At 41.6% G+C, this 27771-nt stretch overlaps 1 protein-coding gene across 5 annotated transcripts in view; it reads right to left on the bottom strand.

The window, feature by feature from the left end:
* Positions 1-27771, bottom strand: part of CD2AP (CD2 associated protein) — a 123268-nt gene that overhangs the window by 76135 nt on the left and 19362 nt on the right. For 3 of the 5 annotated variants that reach the window (XM_019480569.2, XM_059729010.1, XM_059729015.1), the window contains exon 1: positions 10531-10560. The exons of 1 other annotated variant lie outside the window; for it this stretch is intronic. In XM_019480569.2, the coding sequence (XP_019336114.1) occupies positions 10531-10545 (15 nt within the window). In that variant the 5' untranslated portion in view covers positions 10546-10560. Of the gene's footprint in view, positions 1-10530; positions 10561-17890; positions 18052-27771 lie in introns of those variants that run through there. One more of the 5 variants, XM_059729022.1, reaches the window with a different exon arrangement.

Here is a 27771-nt window from a genome sequence, read left to right as displayed (position 1 = left end):
TAATACTCCTATAATATATTCACATTATAAATTATATTCAAATTGATATTTACTCATTTATATTATACTTATGATAACCTAGCTTACTACAAAAAAAATCCACTATACCCAGATTATCTGATCATTAAAAAAAACAAAACAAAAAATCAGGCCTACCAAATTTGAAACAAAATCAATTCTTTGTTTTATAATAAAAAGATCTACTTGCATATTTAAATCTTTTTAAAATAGAGGAAAAAAAAAACACCCATTCTGTCCAATTGAATGCAGGCCTGGATTAATATTCAGGTTTATTACAAGTCCTCAAGCAGTTTGAAACACCCTGCAATCTGGAAAGTCTAGGTGGAAATTCCACAAAAATTCAACGCTCGAACCTGGTTCAGGTATCTTTTACCACAGTATTTCCTGCACGCCAGAACAGAGCAACACAAAATTGATGAACAAGATTAATCTATGAAGTGACAACCTTGAAGTTCACTAGGCAATAATGGAGACAAGAGTATTAAACCTGCTTTCTCAACCCAAGTTTCTATTTTCCTGCAGATGGTAGTAAATGCAGAAGGGAATAGATGCTCTTTTTATTTTAGGAAGCTTCTATCTTTAGTGTAAGTCTATAAAACCCTTTCACTGAAAACTCGAGTATAACATACAGATATAGCAAAACCTATTATTAAAAAAAAAAAAAATCAATTCCAGGAAATACAAAAATAAATGACTGCCTGCACATGCCATAATAAAGATTTAAATTTATATCAACAATGCTAGAGATTATTTGAAAAGTGTTTCTTTGTGTCCTAAATCACAATACAGTTGCTAAACATGATACAGTTTGAACAGCTTTCATATGAGATTTCAATCATGCCAAGTCCCTCAGCTATGTGTTTTGATTCCCTCCTACAACATTTCATAAGTCCCTTGTTCAACAGGATGCACCATTCTCAAATTCTAGTTACAGGCATCCAAAGACTACTGATCAGATAGGGGAAGAACAGGGGAGTGCTGGAAGTAAAAAGATGCACCGCACAAGGCAGAGTTCTCATTTATTTCTTATCTGCCACTATAGATGTCCATCTTGAGTGCTGGGTACAGTACCCGTAAATAAAACCCAAAGATTCAACGCTGCCCACACACAGACCATATCAGCTCCCCTGTTTCGAGCAGTGATGCTCAACCAGAATGCAGCAACAACCCGGGGTGCCTAGAGATCCTTGCAAGTGTGCTGTAGAGAGCCATGAACTGTTAGCATTGCTGGGTGTGCTAACATGATTCACAAGAGAAACGCAGAGATTTCAAATAATAGAGATATATAGTGTTCAAAACATTCAGGGCGCCTTGCGGTCTGAGTTCTTTGCAATAAAACAATTCCTCTATTATTTTTGTGTAATCAAAGGAGAGAGAAAACTAAGAACTGGCATTTTCTGAGGGCTGCCTTGAGTCTAAGTGGTAAAGAACCCCTAGCTTAGAGAAATTAGTATAAGTGGGGTCCTAAAACTTAGCTGGCCTGTTGTTTCTTTCTACTTGTTCCCAGGAGGTCTTCTAGGTTTGTATCAATCTAGAGCCCAGCACGCAGTACAGCTAAGAGATATTATTGGGGCCTAGCATACTTTCCGATAGATCCTAAAGCGATCTTTAAAACAGAAAATCGGTGCTTTGGAGAAGCAGCTGACGGCAGACTCCAAAAGCATCACGAAATGCGCACGCTAAGCCAGAATACTCCTGAGCTGCTTAAAAATGTAGAGATATGGGTCACCTTCTTGCCTAATTTAAGGTCAAATTACAAAACAATTTTCAGTCTATTGAATGATTTGCTAATAAAAAAAAGATACTGACCAATGAATAACTGAACACAGATTGAGTGCCGGGAACACAGGGGTCTTTTATTTTTTTAAACCTACTCCAACAGCTGCACGTTCTCTGACATCTGCACACCCCAAGGCAAATATTTAATTCAATGCATTAGGCTCAAAACCAAAAAAGCTATAAAAAGGTCCTAGACGTCTGGCTAATACTAAGGTTGTAGTGATTTGCATGAGTTTCACAACTACAGGGAGCCAAAGTGAGAAAAATGCTGAGCTGAGAAACCGCAGGAACAAGAGTGCGCAAGAGACATAACGGACACAGGCAGGTGGTCTCTGGGATGGCAAACCCAGAGACAAAATGAAGCAGAAGTTGTGTCCAACTTGTCAGGGCTCGTGCTAACTGGCCCCTTGGAAACTTCCAGGCAATCAAACCTAGTGAATTCCAATGTTATGTATGCCATGTTTCAAATATCATCAGACCATGCCAAACACAAAATGAGAAGCATTTTGTAGAAGGACAATCTTTTGGTTATTACAATTAAAACACCATAGCACCTCATACTCAGAGAGAAAAAGATCATTTACTAAGAAATTCAGTTCATTTTTCATAGTGCGTACGGCACACCTCAAACACGGTATACAAGACTTTGGGAAACATAAAACTATAGACTGATTATATTTATTAACTTCTTTAAAATGCGTATCAGTGCAGCATTTGAAACGCAAGAGCAAAGCAATCCTCTGGCCTTCCCAAACTCTTGCCTGTTTGCCTCTAAAACAAAATACATGCATTAGAGACTGCATAAGCAGTCCTGAAGTGTCAGCTCTTCTGCTACACTGCAGTGACTCATTTTAACTTTTGAGAACTGGGTCTCAGTGCAAGTCCCGAGTCCTCTATTAATGCTTGGGAAAGTTAAAGGCCTTGGCAGCTTTTAAAGCTTAAGTGTCTTCACAGGTGTTCTGTGCAGCTCTTTGCAGCCCAACTCAATTTAAGCACACAGGCCTGCAAGTATAACCCAAACCATGACTTAACCCCTTAGGTGCCTGAAAGGCTGCAGGTACCCACGTCACTAATATATCATCACCTTAGCAGAGCTAAGCGTCTCAGCATCATGCCTAAACCCGGTTCTGTGTTCTGTGGCTATGATCTCTCACACTCAGTTTCAGCACAAGAAGCCACAGCTTCATTCAAGAAGCACAAACTAGCAGTAAAAGGAGTAACCTTTTGCATAATACAGTTCAGTTTACGCGCTTGCCCAGGGCTTGGGTTTGATGCCCATCTTGGGCCAAGGAAGATCAAACTGCCTTCTCAGAAAAGCCTTCCCAGCAGGCTTGGAAAGGAGGATTATCTATATTGCCTGCTGAAGCCATGGCATACTGCAGCAAAGGATTCAAGATCCATGGGGGCCAGAATGAGGGAGCCCTTAAGCCCAGGGATGGGGGACTCACCTGAGAGAAAGCAGACCTGGGTTCTGCCACCCTGCTTCAAACACTTCCTGCATTTAATGAATAAAAAAAAAAAAAAATCTATGAACAACATGGGGTCTAGACTTCTGGCTAGTACAGAACAACCCACCAAAGGGACTGGTGGGAATGAAAAAATTTGTAAATCAAAGTTATCAAAACTAGAGGCTGAACACAATCATCCCACATGCCCTCCAATGTAGTTACACTTTGAGGACTAGTCGAAGACCTTCCACCAGAAGGAGTGCCTCCTTGAGGGCCCAGCGTGACCCAAACTGGTTACATTCATTTGGAGAGAGGCAGAGGATTTCCCACACCTTTCTCCTTGGTTCTTCCCTATTTGCTGTTCGAAATCCTCTCTCAGAGCCTCTCTTGCTGGGCATGACAAGGGAGCACAAGCCCCTAATTTGGGATTGTGAATTCCAATCTGGTCCAATTAAATGTATCACAAAAAAATGCCTTGCATTGCATAAAATCAGACAGATGGGCCTTTGAGAATCTGGACCTTAGACATATAAATATGCACTTACAAGGCCGCTTTTAGCCATGATTCAGAATAACCAGAAACACTTAAAAAAGACGCACTCAAATCACTAAAAATTTTAAAAACCATTTGAAGAATCATACTCCATCTTTGCAAACAGGCAGAGACATTCACAGGAATGGTTTAAAATTGCTGGCTTCTCATAGTTCAAGGCAATGGTAAAGATTAAGTTGAAACCAAAATGTCAAAAAAAAAAAGTGTGTTTTGATATGTATTTTAAAGTACAGAAGTCTTTACACCAAGTCTGTTTGAGCCTAAACCCACTTCATAGCAGGTGACAAGAGCCTTTACTTTATAGCTGCACAGTTAGCAATATCGGACTTTAACATTCAAAGGAGCAACGTTGTTCTTTTTTTAAAGCAAGGAACGAGACTGAAAATATTTTGGTAGAGTCACTTATTATTATTATTTTTTTAATCTTCTTGCATTTAAAAAAAAAAAAATCTTCTTTACAAAGTCTGGAAAACAGCAGCTAGAGGGTCTAGCAGCCAGTTCCCCAATATATCATCACCCATTATCACATTTGAATTATAACCCTCATCCAACTTTAACTGAACTTTTTCATTTTTTTAATGTTGACCCTATGTTTATTACAATTTGTGGTTAAGTATTGGGGGGGAACCAAACAAACATGGCTCCCAGGCACACTTCAGTTTTTTAATTTCCTAGAAGGTGACTTGTTAAACGTGTGGAATAATATATTATACCTACAACTGGCATAATTGATGTGTTTGGTGTTACACAGTAGGTCAGTTTATGAGGTCCATGCGTCGGGTTTTTGTTTTGGAGTTCTGTTTTGGCTTTTTTGGTAGAGGTGGGAGATGGAAGGGGAGAGACATACTGAAAACAATGCCGCGATTAAGAAATATTTCTGAGCTGACCCAAGCAATCGCACCTCACCTGGGATCAAAATACTCCTCTACTGGAGTGAACATTTAGTAATCAATCACAAGAAACACACCCCTACATTGCGGTATACTCCTATTTTAAGAACAAGCAGTAAGAGAAGTATTATAGAAAGCCATAAAATCACGCAAAACCATTATTAAAAAAGCCTCGATAAGGAAGGACAAAAGGGCAGGTATTTTTTTGGCACGGCTGGTTAAAGAATAAAGTTTTCTATGTACCTTTTCCTCTTTGTTTCATGCTACCTATCTTGTGTGACAAAGTCAGATCAGAGTTGAGCAACACTACACATACACAGATAAGCATGTGCATGTAAAAGCAGTAACAAAACTCGGACACCACAAATAGATATAATAAAAACTATGATGTATTAATAAGGAAAACTTGCATATATGATAAAAAAGTTAATATAAAACCTTTGGATTAGCCAAAAATCATACAGCATAGGTATGCTGCATTTTCTGCTTACATGAATAAGTTAAGTGAAAAACTAAACAAGATGTACTTGGAAGTGAGGGCATGCAGAAACATCCTGACAAATGTTTTGTGGGAAATGTTGAGATATAAGCACTCAGAGCTCATGGTCAACATCTCACTCTGTATATGGAAGCTGTCTGTACATTAATGTTAGACTGCCGACAGACTCAGACTTACCGGTTTGCTGACATTTTACATTCCCCATGTTTGGAAGGGTAGCATGTACAGAGTAGTCTAATGAAAGATTCACTTCTTTAGGGAAATTGTGTAGCTTTGCTATGGAATGATGAAAGGGCCCTGGTTTCATGGTATAAGCTTTAGTGAGAGTTTACTGCAGTGATCTACTTTCAAAGTCACAAGAGCATGGATAATCCATGGTAGAACTGATTTTTTTTTTTCAACTTTGTTGAGAAAAAAAAAAAAAGCAAAGCAAAGTAGCCACCGGTTCGTTGTTGCTGTTTAAAGCTGGTTTTTTTCACTGTCATTTAAAATTACAGGTGACCCTCGCCATTCGCAGGGGATACATTCGCATATCCCCTGCGAATGGCAAAATCTGCGAATAAGGCACTGCGTTCATGAATGCTGTCTGCATTCAAGAACTCAGTGCCCCCAGCAGCTGGGGGGGTACAGCTGCTCTGGTGACAGTGGGAGCGCGGCAGTGGTGGTGGGAGCCCGGCAGCAGCAAGCGCAGATTTCCAAGGAGCTCCTGGTTTGGCATTTACGAATATTTGAAACCATGAATGCTGAACCTGTGAATAGTGAGGATCTCCTGTAACCTGTTTAAAATTAAATCTGAATTTAATGCAAACGTTTAAATAAATGACGATGCTGAACGCATGAACCTCTATCCCAACTTTCAGATGCAGGCTGATTGTTTTCCTAAATATAAAAAGAATCAGGAGAAGACAACTAAGTGTTGGGGTAAGACTCCATGATGTAAGGAAGTCACGTATGTGGTAAGGTTAGATCCTTTGGGGGAGGTGCTTACAGGATGTGCTCCTGGGTACAAGAGACTGGAGGAGTCATCACAAGTCCTATGACCCAATCTCTCACTTCAGAAGACAATTACATCTCGCACCTCATTCGGATCATCCAGTGAACCCAGCTGGCTGTTCTCATACTCCTATTTTAATGCAGTTGCTTGACCCAATTCTTGAGCAAAAATGTTAATTGTCTAGTAATTCAGCAATTCATTCATTATTCACATTTTTTTAAATCTGGTTGTTTTTTCTAGTAGTGTTCAATATATATATCCCTGGGGACACAATGTTTAATTGATATAATTACTATTTTAAAAGCAATTTTCAAGCCTCCCCATGCCTCAATCACTATAATAAAATAAATTCTAAATACCTTTACATTTTGGCATTCGATTTTGGGTTCACAGTAGTAGCTAGGGTCAGGAGGGACCTGAACAGATCATCTAGCCTGACCCCCTGCCACAGGCAGGAATGAATGTTGGGTTCACAAGACCCCAGACAGGTGATCATCTAACCTCCTCTTGAATCTGCCCAACGTAGGGGCGAGGACCACCTCCCTGGGAAGTTGGTTCCAGATTTTGGCCACCTTAACTGTAAAATATTGCCTTCTGATCTCTAACCTAAACCTATTCTCCATCAGCTTACTACCATTGTTCCTTGTCACCCAGGTGGTGCTGGGGAGAAAAGAGCTCTGCCTATTTGCTGTTGATCTCCCCTGATAAGCTTGTAGGCAGCCACCAGGTCCCCCCTCAGCCTCCTCTTGCCGAGGCTGAACAGGTCCAGGTCCTTCAGTCTCTCCTCGTACGGCCTGTCCTGCTGCCCTCTCACCAAGCGGGGGGCCATCCTCTGAACCCTCTCCAGGCTGGCCACATCCCTTTGAAGTGCGGCGCTCAGTACTAGATGCAGTACTCTAACTGCAGCCTGACCAATGTCGGATAGAGGGGGAGAATCACTTCTCTGGACCGACTCGAGATGCACCTTTGGATGCATGACAAGGTATGGCTGGCCTTGCTGGCGGTGGTCTGGCATTGGCGGCTCATGTTCATCTTGGAGTCAATAATGACTCCAAGATCCCTTTCTGCCTCTGTGCTTTCAAGAAGGGAACTCCCCGGCCTGTATGTATGCTGTGGATTCCTTCTCCCAAAGTGCAGCACCCTGCATTTGTCTATGTCGAACCCCATCCTATTCTCATCTACCCACTTTTGTAGTCTGTCTAAATCTAGTTGAGTTTTTTATCATGGAAAAATTAGAGTTCCCACTGCCCACTTCACTCCCCCAAAAATGGGTCCAGCTGCGGCCATAGTACTGAAGGCAATTGATATACGGTCTGAAGGTCTATAAATTTTGTCCCAAACCTTTTACCACATAGAGAGTATTAAAAGACATGACTGTCTATATCAAGAGGTGCTCCAAAAGGGTTCCAGACAGGAGACGGCAGTGTGGCGGAGCACCACTGTGACGGCAGGGACAGAGCAGAGGGGCCAGAACAGCGGCAATGTTAGCATGATTCAGTTTATAAACACAAGTCACAAGCTAAACCCAGAGATTTCAAACAGAAATCCATAGTTGTGGTCTTTGAGCTCCGTACAATAGAAAAGGCTATACGCAAAAAAGGAGTGAAAATGAAGAGGTGGCACTTTCCAAGGGATGCCTCAAGTCTAAAAAGGTTGAGAACCACCACACCAGGTGCAGATGACCTTAAATCAACTGAGGTTGTCATTTACTGGGAATAGCTCCACTTGTCAGAAGTTTACAAGTGATATAGAGTAGGCAAGCAAACTGCTTACTGAGCAACTCTATGTTGTGGACTTGCACTGCTAGGGCGACGATTGTGCTTCCTCCCTGCTGCACGTCACGACCGTGCCTGGTGGCTTCTAAGAAGAACCTCAACGAGAACCAAAACCAAAACCAGTTGCTTTTCCCAACTAACCTGAAAAAAGCAGTCTACCAACACAGCTCTGCCTTCAGCCACCTGAACTGGAAGAAAACATGAAACTGCTGATTTCATGAGTGAAAAGTGCAGAACTTTCTTACCAGCTAGCCTAGGACCTCAGTTCTTACTAGTTTCAGATCATGTTGTAAAAACCTCACTTGCACCACAACTGTCCCAATGGTGATAATAAAATTAATATAGATCAGTACTGCACACGTCTCAGGTGTGGGAAGGAGAAAATCAGAACAGCCGCGGGCCTTATTATTAAAAGGCACTTGCATGTAAGGAGTACAGCCATTATAATGGCAGCATCATACAAAATGCATAGACAGCTTCTCGGGTCTTAACGCAGTAGCCCTGGCCTAAGGAAAAACTTTATGAAAACTATTAACTTGTTATATGCCATGCTTGTTAGAGGCCTGAACTGGGAGAGGGCCCCGAGCTCCTAGAAAAACCCAGCAGGAGCTGTGACTGTTTCAGAGACAGCAGAAACGGGCATTTGATCATTTCACAGTGAAAACTTATTGCAAGAAAAATCAGCAGGAGTTTTTTCTAAATGTGAGCTCTGCGGAGAAGTGTGGAAACATCCAGAGCCTGTAGAACAGCTTCAGAGCAGCCTCAGCACCTGCCCACCCATCTACACAGCGTGGTACACAGAGTTTTTCTATCATTTCTCCCTCTATATTTCCAGATTTGGAATTATTATATATTATATATTATGCTAATATATTATTATAAGGATTTCTTAGGCATACTTGGGACAGCTGGACAAGCTTCCAAATGCAGAGGTTGGACTACATGACCTCTGGAGGTCCCTTCCAGCCCTATGACACACTTCATCAGATGACCTCACATAATTCCTGGCCCATCATAGCTACAACGCAAACTCTAACACTACCATGTATATTTTCACTTAATGAAACAGCCAGGCTTGTGCTTCAGTGAGACTAGGAAAGATAAAAATAGCACACTGCAAGTCACCTACCCCACTTAGTTAGAATAATGAGTTCCCAGGCAGAAGGCTGATCTGATGCAAATTTTATCTACTGCAGTAACACTGCCACCAAGCATATGCCATAGTGTTCACCCGCTATATATAACAATACCTAGCCAGATCGCTTACAATGGCAAAAGTATACTTTCACCTGTATAAAACAAAGTCTACCTTAAAGACTTTGCTCAGCACAGGTATATTTACTAGGGTGTGAAGAGGGAGAGAAACCCTGTTCAGCATAAAAAGTGCTGGCAAAACTCTGCAACACAGCTGGCTTTTTGCCCTTGGCCCACAATTGTTGACATGCTATGTTTCCGGTGTGATGTCATCAGGAATTTCTCCTGGTAAATCAAACAAAATGCAATTCACTGGATCCTGGAAATATAATTCTGTCTCTCTCAGAGCTCTGTGCCAGTACTGCACAACTATACAAAATACCCTAAAGTATTCATCTGGCTGTATTCCATTGGTATTATTACCCGGTTGTCATCTTTATGGGGCGCTCCACCTAGGATTATAAACAAGCTGTGCACATCTGAGCATTTAGGAAAGTCCCCCTGCTTCACAGCAAAGATTGCTAAAAAATAATCAGGGAATTACCTTAGAGGGGGTTGGCCCTGAATATATATATATCTATGTAGCAAAAGGTAATTAAGAAAAAGAATTTTTGTACATCACTTAAAGATTTTTTTTAATTATTTGTCATAGTAACTAACTTTCAAAAAAAAAAAATAGATTAAAAAAAAAAATCCAGAAAAATGTCATAATCAAGGCCAGCATGTTTATCATCTCTCTTGATCCCAGACATCCTGATTAAAGTTTTGGGTAAGCTCAATTTTCTATTTTTAAAAAGGAGAATTACAGAGGAGACATTATACTTGGAAACACTTTCCAGCTTAGGTTTGTCTTTTTGACTAGCATCCTGCCAAGATTTGATAAGATACCAAAAATAAAAGGATATTTAAGATGCAAAAAATACAGAGAGTTTGAGAAAACAGCAGGTCAAGTTTGTTACATTATTGTAATTCTAAAATCACTCATTAAAAGTGAGACCACAAAATGAGATCAAACAACTTTTCTTTAGAAAGGTCAATAAATCTCCCCAATTAAAATAAAATCTGCTTCAGGCCGACACCATAACTCACTGAAAATGTAAAGTACTTACATAAACTACAAACCAAATCAAGGAGAATAAACATTTAAAACCAAAATGAAACAAAACAAAGCAAACAGCAAGGAGCCGGAACGCTGACAACCATTTCCTAGTTCTGAACAAGACATTAAACATCTGATCAAGTCATTTTCCAATCAAAATATATTTAAACAAGAACAGCAGAATGACTGTGCAGTTTATCACACCTGAAATTCACTGAAGTACAAGTCGGTAACAATTTTAATTTTAAGAGTGCTGAGATAAAGAAATAAGAGCTTACCAGGTCCAAAGACATACTTGCTTGAACACACCCAGTGCTGCTGGGTTGTTTGTTTTTTTTTTATTTTGGGGGAGGAAGAAAAGTGCCGTAGCGAGCAAAGTTCACACGTTAACCTGAAAAGGTTCCTGGATTAGTCCGAAGCTGGTAGAAGCAGCTGTGCACACCTGGGCTGGCAAAACATTCTTCCCCCAGCCTAATTCTGGTACAGATCTTTGCTCCACTGAGCAAACTACTAAAGTGAAACTGCATAGCCAAGTCACACACTAAAAAAGCTGTATGTTTAAATAGTCAAAGTACCACCAGGAAGTATTCAGTAAAAGTTTCCTACCTTAACTCATGGAAGCAGCTAATTAGCCTACCCACTGCTCCTCCCTCCTTCAGACAACTGCTTTGAGCTTACAGTCAAGCTAGGTGGATTTCTGCTGCTTTATTAATCTGCATGGATACAATAAAAATCCAAGGCTGCTTCTGCTACAATATTTAAGTATTGAGCAGCTCTCTCAAACGGCTTTTCTTTTTTTTCTTTCAATGCCAAGTGCTAGATCAGCCAAGTACAAAATAAACTAATCAAATCTTCGGAGATTTTTAAATGCTATCTGGACAGCAAGTTAAACTAATGTGTCAGAATTTGAAATGCGGACAAGGCTCTTTGGGTAGATGTGAAGTCTTTTATTAAACCAACTAAGTAGCTGGAAAATTGTTCTTTGCAAGCTTTCAGGCACAAGCACCCTTTGTCGGGCAGAGAGTCTATGGGTGTGTGTGCTCTCCTGTATGCCAATATGCAAAATGCAGGTTTTAAACACTTTGTTGTTACAATGAACCTAAAATGAGAGGTTAAAACAGAGGAGAAAAGATTTCCCCACTGACTTTTTATATGTAGTGTAGTCAAATACATGCTTTCACCATCTTCCTGTTCAGCCTAGTTTCACATGCTGTGTTTGTATGTATGTGTGGGGGAAGGGAGCCTTGCCCCAGGTACCGCGGTGGGTTTTCTTAATAAAAACATGCAATTTTTAAAACAAAACAAAAGTCCACAACCTCACACATGGAATGAAGCATGCTTAGAGTTATAATCTTTTTTTTAAAAATCACTATTTCATATCATAAGAGAGAAACAGGCACAGATCAAACTGAATGACAGAAATAAAACACACAATTTGCAATATTCCAATACAATGACTCAAAAAGTCTGTTTTAGGAGTGAGGTGAATAAAAAAAACCACAATGATTTAAAAGGAAAAAAAAAAATCAAGGATACTGTTTTAAATTTAAAACATTTTTTTTAATTTAAATTATAACTGTTTTCCTTTTTAAAAATAAAGCATTTAAAAATGAAATCTGAATTTAAATCAGTATAGGCTAAAGTATAAATATAGTATAATCTATTAAAACATAAATAAAATAACACATTGAGTTAGTGAGTAATAAAAACTGGAATTAAAGGCTGATTTTCTTCTACCGTATATAAGAACAAGGGGGAAACCATCTAACTCAGGGGCGGGCAATTATTTCGGGCAAAGGGCTGCTTACTGAGTTTTGGCAAACCATTGAGGGCCGCATGACAGGCAGCCAGGAGCAAATAAATATTAATTTTTTAACATTTTTAGGGGCCCTGTGGGCCAGATACAATGACCTGGTGGGCTGCATCCAGCCCATAGGCTGCATTTTGTCTACCACTGACCTAACCCTTAAGGTCAAACTTTAAAAAAATTGCACCATATTTTATATATTAGGGCAGAAGTCCCCAAACTTTTTCATAGTGCATGCCCCCTTCCAGATGCATCAGCTGCCATTGTACCCCTACCATAAAACATATGCTTTAACCCCTTGAGTGCCAATGATTATTATAATGAAAATTAAATCTGCCATTACACAATTTCTCCTGCATACCCCCCAGAGATGTCTTGTGTACTTCCAAGGGTACACATACCACAGGTTAGGAAACTCTGTATTAGGGGATTGACCCTGCACAGGATGCAGGGTCTATACTACTGGATACAAAGAATCAGCAAAGTCATCACAAGTGTTGGAACCTGGCCTGAATCTAGCAGACATTATCACGTGTCTTCCTTGATCAGCATTCTCCACCAAGCCCACTTAGATGGTATCAAGCTCCTATTTTATTCAGTTTACCTGAGCTCTGATTAACTCAGCTCTCAAATTATGAATATTTATAATTCTGTACCGATAATGATAGCTTATTGTCCGCTAGAAAATACGGCAACTTAGAAGATAATGAAACAAACTTGAAAACTTGTATGGGTGCACTGCTCATTTGATGCATCTTTAACTAAATGTTGTAGAAAACTTCAAAATACTTCCGTAACAATCCATTTGCTTGAGCTTCACTGAAGAGAGCTGGGGGTTCTACGCTCATTCTTCCCCAGAACGTGCGATGGACTTTAGTGGTTGACTGCTTTGAGTTATTTATTAAGAACCAGCCTATTCTGATGACCGTCTAAAAAGAAAACATGACAAAAACTGATGGACGTGTCACAGCTGGAGTAGTCAATGTTGGATTAAAGAGAAGGGTAGAAGATGCACCTAAATACACTAAAACCTATTTCCATAGCCTTTGATTGACTACAAAAAGACTGCTGCTGTATTACGTGGCACCAGGGTAGATGCCCAGATGCTAAAGAGGCATGCAGAATAAATAACATGGATGTCTATTAAATCACCCATTAATCATGTCAACCAGAGATGAACCATATTCAAACAGTATATGTTTGCTGAGGATATATATTTTTTTAAGTTGCACCATTGAACTGGTGGAAGTCACTACTCTGTGTTAAGAATATTGGCAAGAAAAGGAGGTAGAGTAAGTCCTTGATCCACCCACTACTTTACTACCTGAAATTTAACTTTGCTGCTGGTTATTTCTTGCTATAAAGTTTCTGGAAGTTCTTTCCAAATTTCAGCAGCATCCACAATATAGCAACAAGATTTCCAGCAACACTTCCTGTGTAACAAATGTTCCAAAACAACACATAATAATTCACTTTCTTGTCTGTATAGAGCAGCAGAATTAATCTTTAGCAAAACTCTGAAGACTAGATTTATCAGCTTACTAAGGCTCCTTGCAGGCCAGATCCAGCCTGGGGCATGAGGGCTGCTGCAGTGGCCACTACGGGGGTGGGAAAAGGGGTTTGGCAGAAGCAATGAGGGGTCCACTGGCAGCAGTGAGCCCCAGAGAGAGTTTAGGGGCAGCAGCAGTGAGCCATGCTTCCCACCAATAGCCACGTCTGGCAAAGCCAAAGGGCCCCAAATTCTGCAGCAGGCCATGCCCCTCAACTTCTGGTAGTGCCCACCTGATGGGCTGGATAGAGAGGCTCTGCAGGCCACGTACCCCTGGCTTACAACACACACCCCCCACACCCCCTACTATTTTGTAAGAGTTTAAAAATAGCCCAAAAATACATTAATAATCCACACGCTAACGGTCAATTACATTTGAGTCTGAATGGGCTGATCACCCTTTGCCCATGCTCTCAGCAGCAAAGAATCACAGGTTTTGATGTAAAAGCTATTAGGCGTGACAATTTCGTGACATATTTATGCCACTCTCCTCCCACATCATGAGACCAGAGCGAGGTGGACAGGGAGGGACGGGGGGAAAGCAAAGAAACTTGCACACACCACTACGATCCACTTCATCTGCGATGACTACGCAGCCACAATCTGAGGCATCCAACACACTGAAGAAAAACCCAGCCATAACCCTCCCAATGACATTTTGGTGGTTCTTCAGGCCAGCCATATGTTGTATGGCAACAGTTGTAACTGTCCTTGGCTGCCAGAGGGTAGGATTTTTCCTCCAAGTTGACACGATTAACGAGACAGATGAACTAACAGCACTGGTAACAGCTAGCAGAGCTGAAACTGCTTTCCCCCCATCCACATCTTTTTCCAGATGTTTTGACGCAAGTCAAGCTTTTTGGTAAATTATTTTCAACTTGTCTAAAAGCAGCCAGCACTTGAAAAGATACAGAATAGTAACCTGATGCATTACTGGTATAAATGTACTTATTTAAAATGTTTAACCTTTTACATCCCTACTTCCTACCAGAACAAAGCGCACACCGCCAAAACAGAAGTGACACCTAGCGAATCAACTTACTGGCTAGTCAGAGCATCAAATAAAACTTCCAACAACAGCAGAATTTCAGTTCTTTCAAGGATTCGTTTAAAGTTCAACCTCAAACCACCCAACACGTTAAGAGAAAACCAATCCTACTGTCTGGTCCCCTCCTAAAGTCTCATCCCTGTGAGATTTCTGCCCTTTCTATGTAAGCAGGTGTTTTCCAGCCAGGACTTCTGCCCACTTGATGTGGAAAGGTCCCTTGTTTAGGGTCCTCTCCCTCTGACCTTGGATCTCATGCAGAAGGCTTTCCCTGCTAGCCTCTTTCCTAAGAGAGCTACTTGCTGGCTTGCTATCTGATGGCCTGGTCATACAGCAGCCTATAACTTGAATTCTAAGTTTAAAAACATCCTAAAGGAGGCAGTTAATTTGTCACAAGTAGAGCTAAACCACTATCCCCTGAAGGCGCAACCTCCCCTGGAAGACAGCACATCTACTGCCAATCTTTGACAAGGAGACCAATAGCTGAAAGGACTGAAAAATCAGAACCTCTCCCCCAAGCCCTATGGAGAAGCAGTGCTCTTCAGAGCAGAGCCAGGACAGGAAGCTGAAGTCTGGTGCCTTATGCAGTCTATAAAAGGAAAACTTCATAAATGTATATCTTTAGCCCTAACCCTCCAAGCTGGGCATTAACCTGGTCTTATTCCTGCAAATGGCCTTATATACCACCTACACCACAGTAAGCCAGTAAGAAAGAAGCTCTCCTATGCCAAATGCCCATGGGCTCCACCAATAACAATGCACTACTAAGACACGCTTTTAAATCAGAACATTTGCTTCTTCTACATAAATACCAGTAAGCCATATATTGAAATGTTTAGAACTAAAGGGCAGTAGGGGGCTCTGGGAGAAGTGAGTTTTTGGGGGTTTTTTGTTTTGTTTTGTTTTTAATTTAAATCAAATTTCATTCCTTCTCCAAGGACCTAATACAGCTGGAAGATTTTTTTTGGTGCACTACACCAGCTACATCAATATTTAATGGCAGAAATGCAGTGAAATATCCAAAATAAAAACTCTACCCACAAATGAAAAATAAAAAGCCTATGTAAAGATAGGGCACATATAGAACAGTAATAAATGGATCTGTTGGGAAAACATAGAACAAAATCAACCTTAAGTAATCTCTGCTTTGCAGTGAGGAAGAAAACAGTCTTTGAGGTTTAGCCACAAGACCAAGCAGAGACCTGGTTTCTATTCCTGTCTCTAACACCATCTTCCTGTATAACACCAGGAAGTCACTTGAACCTCATCAGACCAGTGATCACAATAGCCTCATAATACCCCACAGAGGAAAGTAAGCTCATTAATGCTTATAAAGCACTTTCGGTTCAAAAGAAGTTTACTATTTAATAAAACATCCCTGAAGGGTGGCCACCTGTACTTACAGAAAACAACTGTTTTTACCCAAATTAACCTTACAGATAGGGGTTACCCCAAATCATTGTGTTTGGGATTTTAGCTTTTTCCTTTATATAAGAAAAAGAAAAAAACAAAGAGAACAGATGCGGTGTGGAGGGGAAGAAGCCCACACTTCTAAATAACAAATTATCTCCAATGGAAAAAAAACTCCTAAGCAGAAAATACAGAATTGCAATGTTTCAGTATTTCAAAAAATAAATAAATGAATAAACAAACTACAGAGAAGTGACCCAAATGTCATTTTATTAAACGTACGTAAGTTTTTATGCCAGTCAATTGTTCAGTTAATTATATGCTAGTCAATTGCCGTAGCGATGGATATTACAAGTCTTTATTTTGTGTGTAAAAAAGACCATATTTACTTGAATTTAAGATGAAGTCCCCCCCAGATCAGCATGGGGGGGAGGCGGAGCCCCTCTTCTTAGATTTGTATGGGGGACCAGGAGGGTGTGTGGGTGGGGGAAGCAGGCAACTGCTGTGGCTGTGGCCCTGAGCCTGAGTCTGGGCCAGTCAGATGCCCAACAGCCCCCTGCCCCATCACCTTCCACTTTGGCCTTTTGCAGCTTCTGCACCCCCCCACTTCCCTTTTTCTCCCTTATTGTCAAGAGCAGCGTGGCTCCGGTTGGGGCGAGTTCCCTCCCAGGCACAGAGCCCATGGAAAGTCTGCCCTGACTGGCCAGACAGCAGTACTGACATTGTTATATGGGCCAGCAATGGCTGAGCTTCCACATGCTGTCCTCCAGGAGGGAACAGAGCCCAAGCACCATCCAGCAGCAAAAAAGGAAGGCAGGGGGGTTGTGGGGAGTCAGAGGAGACAGGCAGATGCTGTAGGGAGCTGTGTGGGAGGGCCTGGTGCCAGTGGCAGGGGGAAGGAGTGGAGGGCAAAGGGCAAGGGGTCACCTGATCTCCTCCCAGTCACTATTTTCCCCTATTGCAGCAATGGGAAGGTGAAGAAGTCAAGATGACCCTCTGATAGTTAGATTCTATACCTGGTAAATTATAACAAATTTATAAAATTCCCATACAAAGAAACTAATTATTGGAGGGTTGTCTTAAATTCAGGATCAATTTAGATTCAAGTAAATATGGTAATATACAAGTCATAAGACAATAAAAAAGGGAATTTGTCTATATTCTTTGATCATAATTTTAACTAGGAAAGCTAAGCCAAGGAATCCCTCAGAGCTGCTCAGAAAGGTTAAAAAGCACCTAATGAAGTAATTTATGAAGCAAACTTCAGATATCAAGAGGGCATTAAAAGAAAGAAGTAGTAAAGATCACTGCATGGAATACATCAGACTAAGACATACAGAAGTGAAAGAAACAGTTAAGCCTGAAAAATGGATTTTTCAAGAACACTGAAAGTACAAAAAATACTTTACTTAGAAGAAATATTTATGACTCAGAGTACACTTAGGCACTTGTCTTCTCCCTTAAAGCCAAATAGCACAAATAAAGCATTTTTTTAAAACATGTCTTCATAGTACCACGATAAATGTTTTATAACACAAGTAAAAATGCCAGAAAACGAATAAGCCTTGAAGAGCTAAGGATTCAGTGATGAGACAAGTACTAAAAAGTATTAAAGCAAACATGGATAAACAGTACTGTAACTACTTTTAACTTTATTCAGAAACATGAGGAGGGAAAGTAAATCTTTTTAAAAGAAACCTAAAGAATAATATCAGTAAAATAATTTGTTTAATAAAACAACATAAATACAAATCTTGTTACGTTATTATATGGTTAAAATAGCCCCTAAGCTAGCGGAGCAGACTGAAGTTAATACAGAGAACTTGCCTTTACAAAATTGTCAGGGAACATGCCCCTTTTCCCATTTAGCTCCCCTTCTAGCCATCCTTCTTCTTCTAATTTTTTCACATTTTTGATGATTTCCCCAACTCGGATCGTTAATTCGTCGTCATGCACTGCATCATAATCATATTCCACGATGTAGTCAACTGAGAAAAGGAAGAAAAAAAAAAAAACGGCTTAACTTAGACACATAAGGAAATGTGAAATTTCTTGATTTTATGCACTGCATTTATTTTAAAGGGTTTTATATATAAGAAAATAGTCCTTGGGATAAATTATATATAATACCTAAGCTAGCAGTTCAATCTTTTTAGACTCAAGGCACCCCTCAGAAAATGCAAGTTCTTCGTTTTGCACTTATTTTTTTTGACTACAGAAAAGAAAAAGAGAAATTATTCTGCTGCAAACAACTCGGAAAAACCACAACAGGTCTGAACATTTCTAACACTGGATTCTTATTTGAAATCTCTGGGCTTACGTGTGCACACCTAGTAGTGCTAATACTGCATGGCACTCTGCAGCACCCTTGAAAGGATCTCAAGACACACCGGGTGCCATGACATCCTGGTTGAAAAATCAATGACCTAGGCCAGCTATAGATCTGTACATCTCAGAGTTTTATAAGGGAGGTTAGTATAACCATATCCATTTTAAAAGGCAAGAAAAAACTGGGACAGTGAGGCCAAGGGACTTATTTAAAGTGACCTAATAGGGCAAAGCAGAGCTAGGAATACAGCCCAGTGCTCTATCTACTAGAAAAATACTCTATCCACTGAAAAATAAGACGACATTTAACACGTGTTTTTTTGTGAACAAAAAGCCAATTTTTTCAGGATCTGACTTGCCTGTCTATAAAGGATACGACAAGGAGAATTCTGTGTGCAAAAATCAAGGACCCTTTAAATGTTTCTTTAAGAAAGTGCCAAAAAGACAACTCCCCAGATTTAAAGTTAACCAACCTGGACATGGGGGAGAGAAGGGAATAAATAAAACAGATTCAACTTGTTCAATTCAAAACAAACACAATTTAGTCATAGGAACCCTGGCAATGTACTTGCATACATCTGTTGCACAAGAATAATATCTTGTTTGCCAATAAAGAGATTAGGATTTTTTTTAAATTTCTTTTTACATGAGACCAATTCTTCTAACCCAAACTCATTTTTTCATGCTGATCAGCTGTGACAGTCAACCCAACTACCAGACAAAGCATTCATACCACAAGAGCTCTGTTTCTTCTATAGTTCAAGACACACGTGCAGAATAGGAGATAAGACCCATAATTGGAAAAACACACTGGAAAGCTAAACAACTAGACTTTCCTTTCCATTTCACCTTTTCTACTGGCTTGGGTCCTCCCCTTAACACACTTTATAACCAGCCACAAGTGACATGAGTGCATTTTATATCAGTTAAACACCAGTACCTAGATTTTCTTCCACTGACAAGTTTAACTCCTACCTACGAATTAAATTAGGAATTTAATTCCTAACTAGGATCTAGCAAAAGTGCTTTTACATACATTTTTAATTGCAGAGCTTTCTCCCTTTACTGCCTGCAGGTGAAGTCAGAGGAAGCTAAATGAAAAAGGGAACTAAACATTCTGATGCCACAAATACACAGGGGACTGTAAAATGATCCGATCTGGCATGCTGTTTCCTGAATACAACCAACAGCTGAAGAATGAGATGCAGGTGGATCCCATAAACAAAGGCTTAACTTCTTTTTAACATCTTACGTTTTCTTCAGTCAACTTCACCAAAGATGAACTATAATTCTAATATTATAAAAGCCTACGTCTGTCTGTCTGTAACGCTTTATTCGCACTCTGACTGGCTGACACAAACAGCCAATCAGAGTGCTCCAAGCATGGGGGAACGCTGCCGTGATTCCAAAGCCGAGCCGAGGACCGGACGGAGGGTGGCATGGGGCGTTGGGTAGCGGCACTCCATCCCAACCCCTCTACTTCCTCCCCGCCCCCGCCCCTGTCATTCTTGACGGGCAATTGGTTAGTCATTATCATAACGACATGGCCCTGACGCAAACTGCTGAACATCCATTTAATATTTATGGTACTGTATAACTTCCTTTTACCAAACATCTCTCTCCTGCCTAACTAAACTGCCTAAAGCCAGCACAATAGGGGGTTTTTGAGAGATTTTTAGTTCTGCTACTACACTAAATTGTCCTGTCTCCCTTCTTCCCCCCAGTTGTTCACATGAAATACTGCCGACTAGACAGGAATTTCTGACAGCCATGGGTCATGCAGACAATAGTCACTTATCAACTACAATTTAAGTGGAAGGATGTCATCTCCCAAACAATTCAGCTTAACCAGTTCAGAAACCTGCACCTCAAAAAGAAAAACATTATTAAATGGTTATTTTCTTCTACCCTTTCCCTTGCAGATGCTATCAAGAAGAGACTTAAAAAGTCATCTTGAGTACTATGATGCCTGTATTTCAATGTACATATTACAGTAGAGAGGATGCTCAACGCTCCCAATCAAATGAGTTGACAGGCATAGGAGAAGTTATGTCTCCACAATACACACAAGATTGGTACCATGGTCTAAACGGCCTGCTCTCCAGCCTTTTCTCAACTTCAGACCCTGGAGCAAGCAATCCTAACCTAACTACAATAAACCTTCACTCTTTAATTATTTCAAAAGCTATTTTAAAAGTATTTTCTACTGATTTATGCCCACGATGCACCCTTTTCTCTATGCCAATTAGTTGCGACAAAATTTGGCTGGGATGATCTACTTGGGGATGGTCCTGCTTTGAGCAGGGGGCTGGACTAGATGCAACCTCCCGAGCTCCCGTCCAACCCCCATTTTCTATGATTCTATGAATTCACCTACTGTAAAATATACAGTAAGCAACTAAAAACATTACACAGCCAACTCCACCCTATTAAAAACAAAAGCTTTAGCCCCTCCCATCTACCCCACTCCTCCAGGCATCAGAGACACAAAGGCACAGACAACAATTTTTATTTATTCATTGAGATACCTGGAGCCAGGAACTTCAATTCGCCCCCACCCTCCCAGGCCTCTGGAACTTGCAACACTGCTCTCACTCACCACTGATGGCCAAAATCTGCTGCCTCACCCAAAAGAGCTGAGAAGGGTTCAGGAAAACATGCTAAAATAGTTCAAGTCCTTTCTCCTGAAGGAACACACCCAAAAAACAATGGTAAGAAACTGCCTCTAGACCTCCAACTGATGGGGACTCGCACAAACACACTCTATATTTTCCACTCTGACACCTACCTTCAGCCCCTAGTTGACCTGAGCAGACAACATGAACTCAAGGTGCCAGCCATACACAGATGACCAAGCTCCACGGCTCCTTCAGCAAACATGACCATACCAGTACTGCCACAATGGTGTAGTGATGGGATGACATCAGCTTGTGACTAAACAGCAGTCTCTTAACCAAAAAAAGATAAGAGCTAATGTCTGTGGTCAAAAGAAACCAGTCTAGAGTTTACAGCTATGATTCACTTTCCCTTTGGTTGAAGGTTAATGAAACCCACAACTCAGAAGCGGTAAGGAGCTGCTGCTAACATCTCACATAGCAACATCTGTGAGTCCGTTCTCCATTAACTCTGGCTCAGATTCCACCCCATCCTTACAAACAACACAGTCATGCAGGGCTGGTCCACAATTTTTTGGGGCCCCCTGCACAAGATAATTTTGCGGCCCTCGATCCACTGAAAAATCAAAAGCATGGTTACTTGCAGTATAAACTCACTGAAATAAAATAAGTCAGGGCCAGGCTACATGCACATGGGCTGTGCTGCAGGGGGCAGGGGCAGCACATGCTGGGGACGCCTAGGTTCCCTCCCTCCCCAGGGCTGGGGCCAGGGCCAGGGTGGGAGCGGAGCTGGGAACTCCTCTCCCGCTAAGCCAGGAAGGGGCTCTCTGCCTGCACCGAGCCCTTTAAACATGGTGCAGCCGGGAGGGGCTGAGCAGGGCATGGCCCCTTGGCTCCGGGCCCCCTGTGGCCACAGGTTCTGCAGGATAGGATGGGCCAGCCCTGCAGTCATGCACATCTTTACCACCATCGAGCCACATTATAGCAGTATAATACACCCAAGTACAAAGCCTTCATGCTACTAGTGCTACCAGAAGAGAAGGCATGTTGCCACTTTAGGCACTAACTGGTTCAGGGAGGGATGAGCTTCCCTATGCAACAGCCTAGCTTATCAGGTGCTAATACCTTCATCCACTTACAGCATCTAACAAAGCTGCTGCCTACAAAAGCTCATGCCCCTATGAACCAGCTAGGTCTTTAGCAGTGCCACCCTGCCTTATCTTCTGCCCATCTTCAGACTTAACACAGGCCTGCAATTACTACTGAGATCCTATAGTACACCTCTTCCACAACACAGACTACCAAGAATATAGTGAACCTATCCTTTGCTCTCTACAATGTTCTCACAACATTTCAAGATCTTGTTCCTTTTGTCTTCAAAAGGGTTCCCTCCCTCTGTTTAATTTCAACTGACTGGAAATACTGGCCAAATCAGTCAGTTCCCTCCCCTTGGGCCCAGGAGGTTTAAAAGATCATCTAAAAAATTGGGATGACAACCACACTCTTCTGCCACAATGAAATTCTCCCCACAAAAGAGATGCAACTTCCTCGAGGCCTGGTCCAAGACCGTAGGGCCACCACCAAACTCACCGTTTTCTACTTCAAGCACAAGGTTCAGTTCTTTGGCCTGGCCTTCCTACACTAGGAGAGACCAGCCAAAGATATTTTTATTAAAAACATCCTTACCATAAAGAGATACTACACTGCAGCTGTTCCTAGTTGAAGGAGAGGAGAGGCTAAGAGAACACACAAATGTCAGGAAAGCATTGCTGCAAAGTGCCTCATTAATACAAAGAGGAGCACAATACAAGAATTTACATGGAACAGAGTAGAAAAAGTTTTGATTTAGATAAACAGAGGCAGGTAGGATTCAGAGAAGTGCGAGGCAGGAGCGGAGGGTTCGCTATATCCTGATTTAAAAAAAAACAAACCAACACCCCCCCCCCCCCCCCCACACACACAACAACTTATTCAGGCATCTCACTTCCTTAGAGCACCCAAGCTTAGAAATACTGGCCAAACCAGTCAGTGAAATTAAATTAAGAGGAATTTAAATTGAGAGGGGAGGCAGGGAATGGGAGCCAGGGAGCAGAGCAAGAATCCACTATTAATGAAATTTTTCTAGAGCACATGGCTTTAAAGTGCCCATGAAAACAGATTATTTGTTGGCCTTTCTGTTAAGACTTCACAAGAAAACCAAATGCCCTGACCAGGTGAACACATGCTCACTAAAGTGAATAAAATTAATTTAATCAAAGCCAAGATGTCACTTTCTGCTGGCTTAGCTAAATTCAGTTTACTGGTCTCCTATTTCTACTCCTTGTAAACCATAAGAGTTTGGCAGCTGATCCAGTGAACTGACATGCACAAAAGGAGCTGGGTTGGGGCTGTAAGGTGCAGGCAGAGATAAACTCTTCACTACTATAGAGCTGTTACAACCAGATTTTCTGCTGCCTACTCCTCCCTCCTGGTGGAGAAGAACGACTGAACCCAAGCATGATATCAGTCATCCTCTGCATTTAATCAAACATCATCCCGAAACTACTCTGACTCCTGCTGAAGCCAGGCTCATGCAGAGAACCTGCTAGAGCATCCTGGCAGCTCCCCTGAGAGAATTTAAGCTGAATATTGGAAAAATCCTTGTGCTGAATTTTCCGCGTCCTCATACCTGCAGTTAAAATCTTCACAAATATCACAGAACAGTAGCCAGTAACTTTCAACAACAGCAGGCTACTATTTGTGGTATGGCCACTGCTGCACAGCTTGCCGAAACTGGGTAAGCGGCCCTCCGCCCAAAATAATTGCCTGCCCCTGCCTTAGCCTCAAGAAACAGGACCAGTGCTGAGCACCAAAAACCTCTCTTGCACACTGACTCAAAAGCAGACGCGAGACTGCAAAGGAAAATGCCTGCCTCCACCCTTCCCTCTTCCCTCTTTGTGTGCCCATCCATCCCCCGCACTCCCCAAAATCCCACAAATTAGATACACAAATTCCAGACCAAGCTGCCTTCATATAAGTGCTTTGTTTATACATATGGTCACTGAAGAGTGTTTTTCACTGTGGAGGAAAGTAACCCAGTGCTCACTTGCTTGTAGTCTAGACCTTGCAATGAAAAAAGCATTTCCATGAATACTAAACACCAAAAACAAGAAAAAAGGGTTTTAACCCTTTCTAGATTATTAATCAGCCATTACCCTGCTGTGACGCCAAGCCCCACACAAGTAAGGACTAGTGGGGCCGCCTTCTCTACTCCATTACTCTGAAAACAAGATGCCCTAATAATAGATTTGCCATATCACAAGCAACCCTTCTGTTCCAAGTTGTAGTTATATACTGAATGGGCAGATATTTAAAAGGACAATATTTTAGATAAGGAACTGTGATCTACACATGATCACGTAGTTAAGCATAAAGGGAATGTTTGCACTCATCAACCAGCAGAAACCCCATTCGCTTGTTTGATAACCCAGGGCAGTACTGCTGCCAAGTAATCAAACCTAGACCAATATTGACATGTGGTCTAATACTGCATAATCTAGTCTGAGCTGTTCATTACCATATCACTGTCTCATAATACAAAACAGAAAGAGAAAACTTCACAAGTGTTTAAGTACCTGTGTTTGTTAGACTAATACCCAGTTCTCCTCCAGAGGGGAAATGTCTACATGTACATTTTAATATGCATTAAAGCATCACTTAAGAGGCCATGCTATTTATGTAATGTGCTTTAAAATAGACTAATGTGCATAAAGCATCATTTAAAAACCGTGCTCCTTAGTTAATACACATTAAGACAGGCTAACACGCGTTTTCCTAGTACCTCACAATGAAGGTACAGGATTTAATGCGCATTAACTAAAGCACGTTAATGCACATGTGGATGTGCCAGATACGTAAAACATTAAGCATCATCAAGATTCTTTTTTAAATAAAAAAAATGACCAGTTAGTTGAATTCAATTCTCCTGTATCTCAGAGACTATTTATATATAAAAAGTTATTTGCTTTTTTATTTAAACACATACATCAATTGCTCACCTAAAGAAGAAAATCCTCACTACTAGCTGGAAGACTGTTGCTTTCTTAATAAATGAGACAAAGAGGAATTATTTCCTATCACCACTAGGGAATTTGGGAGAACAATAATAGGTTGGGGACAGCTACTAGAATCAGGCAGTTATCAAAAGTAGTTATCACCCAGCAGCTGATAGATGGCCTAGAGCAGTGGTTTTTCCTTTTTCCTACTGGGACCCATTTGCAAAGATCCATGGCCTGTCTCAAACCACACCACCCTGGCCCTGCCAGGGCCAGACACCCAGTCCCCTGCCCCGCTGGGCCAAGCTGGTGTCCTTCACCCCTGACTAGCAGCCCCCTGCCCCTACCAGCCCTGCTGGTAACCCTGACTCCCAAGCCACAGCCCTCTGCCCCGACCCCTCCAGCTGCCCCTGTCCCGCTAGGGCTGAAGCCTGGTGGCTGCAGCAGCTCCAGCTCATGCACGTGGCAGCAGAGAGAGTCAAGCCCCAACACAGCCTGGAGGGAGGAGAGGCCTGTGGCAACCCCCGCCCCACCTCCACCCTGGGCTGGGGCTGCCGCGCCACACCAGGAAGCCTGGTCATGACCCCTCCCATCCCCTGAGCAGCATCTTCCGGCCACCCTGCGCCCACAAGCATGGGCATGGACCCCAGTGCCACCAGCCCAGCCATGCAGCTCTCTCCCACCCCTTTCTCCCGCTGCAAGGGGCAGGCACCTTCCTGCAACCCCTCTACCCTGCTGTTCACGATCCTTTGAAATATTCTTGCAATCCACTTCTGGGTTGTGGTCCACGGGTTGAGAAATGCTGGCTAGGCAGCATCCAAATCCTAACCACACACACCACGAGCAATATTTAAGCTTAAGGACATCTTTGGCATAAAACAAATGGATGCAAACTGAACACAAGCAATTTTAGGACAGGAATTAAAGAAGGTTTCTAAGCATCAGACAAGTGAGGCTCTAGAGCAAGCTTCCAAGATGGGTGCAGGGGACAGACAATTCAACTAGTTTTAAGATGAAACTTGACAACTTTATAAACAACATGATAACCTCTACTAGCACGGGACTGGATTCAAGGACTGAGGAGGTCTCCTTCCAGACTTGTGACTGACACTCGAACGTAACCTCCGATACTTCCAATGAGGGTAAGAACTAAGCCCAGGTCCAATTTCACACTAGTATACAACAACAGTACCACCACTCTGACGGCAAAGAGAGGCGAGCAGGGGGCGGAGAAATCTGGTCACAGACCAAGCTATCCTTTCACCCCAGAGAGGATCCATTATGACCAGCTGAATGCACAAGCACAGCTCACTGTGCATCTTTAGGTACCCTCAAACTTTGTATATATAATTACAACCATGGGGAAAGGATTGTATCCAAGTAGGCATCTTCCATTCCCATCCTTTCTTTTGTCGCCAGATACAAAAATTCAAACAGAAGGGAGATTCATATCAATGCCCCTTTAAATCAAAGCAATACTATATCAAGATGCTTATGCAGGGAACAATATTGTTTCCCACAACACAATAAATAATTTACGTTACAAATATACCAGATGTATGTGACAGCATGTGGTATTAACCATCAAAGATTCAGTAGCACCCCCTAGTGAATTTCAAGAGCATTATTCTTCAGACTATTTCTTTTCTGAAAACCATCTCCAACTCAAAGATAAATTTTGCCACTTTACTTTTCAAGCTCTTCTTTGGCTCTGGCAACTTTTGACATCAACTTTTGTCTCTTAGATGGGCTCAGTCTAGTAAGCAGCACTGAAACAACTGGCAACTTCCTATTTTGATATGCAACGCAAAAACGTGACATTACCACCAAATCTCAGGGGGAGTTGGACCCAAAGACAGCTCCGTTATTTTTTCCAGCACTGAAGTCAATACCCAACAGTGTAGGGTATCCTGTAGAGCAGCAGTTCCCAAACTCTGACAGATTGTGCACTACCAATTTAAAATGATACAACTTTTAAGTGCCACCAGCAAATTTTTGTCATATAAAGTAATAATAAATCTGTTAACGCATACCACTGACAGGTTGCCTGCGTACCACTGGCAGTACCTATAAAACAGATAGGGAACCGCTGCTGTAGAGTATCTTGTAGGGTACACAAACCAGGAAGTTTAACTTCTTTTATCTATTTGGTCTACAATTCTTAAGTCTTTACTTTCTTCTCTCTGTCAAAATTTAATTTTTATACATTTTTATTAGGAATCTAGAATATGTACTCTAATTCACTAGCACCGATGCATTTTCTTTCAGGGGTTAGACATATTACGATTCGGACAGTTGACCCACTGAAGCATTCATGGAGGTTTCTCACGTATCTCATTTTACATTCATAGTTGACACGCAGTTGTACAGTAGCTAGCCAAGTTTAGGGCAAATTAGTTTTAACCACTGGACATCTCTCCCAAGAATAACTTTCCACTGCTGAGCCTCTAGGCTCCTAACCATCAGGTCTCTAACACCACGATCCCTAGCCAAATCTATTCACTGGGTGACTCAATGATAAAACAGGTTAAGTGAAGTTCTACTTTTTTTGGATGTCTGCCAGTCTTCCTCTGTTCATGTCACTGGCTTCAAATAGCAGTATCCTTCTACCGCAAGTATTTTCTGCTTATGCCAGTGCTTCCTGTTTCAGGGACAGCCTGCCTAAAAAAGGAAATAAAAACAAAGAGGTCTATTTGCTAGACAGTTTAATCCAAGGAGCCTTGGTTAAAGT

The sequence above is a fragment of the Alligator mississippiensis genome, chromosome 1 (genome assembly GCF_030867095.1).
Source record: "Alligator mississippiensis isolate rAllMis1 chromosome 1, rAllMis1, whole genome shotgun sequence".
In the NCBI taxonomy this organism is placed as follows: domain Eukaryota; kingdom Metazoa; phylum Chordata; order Crocodylia; family Alligatoridae; genus Alligator; species Alligator mississippiensis.
This window is presented reverse-complemented; position numbering and strand designations above follow the sequence as displayed.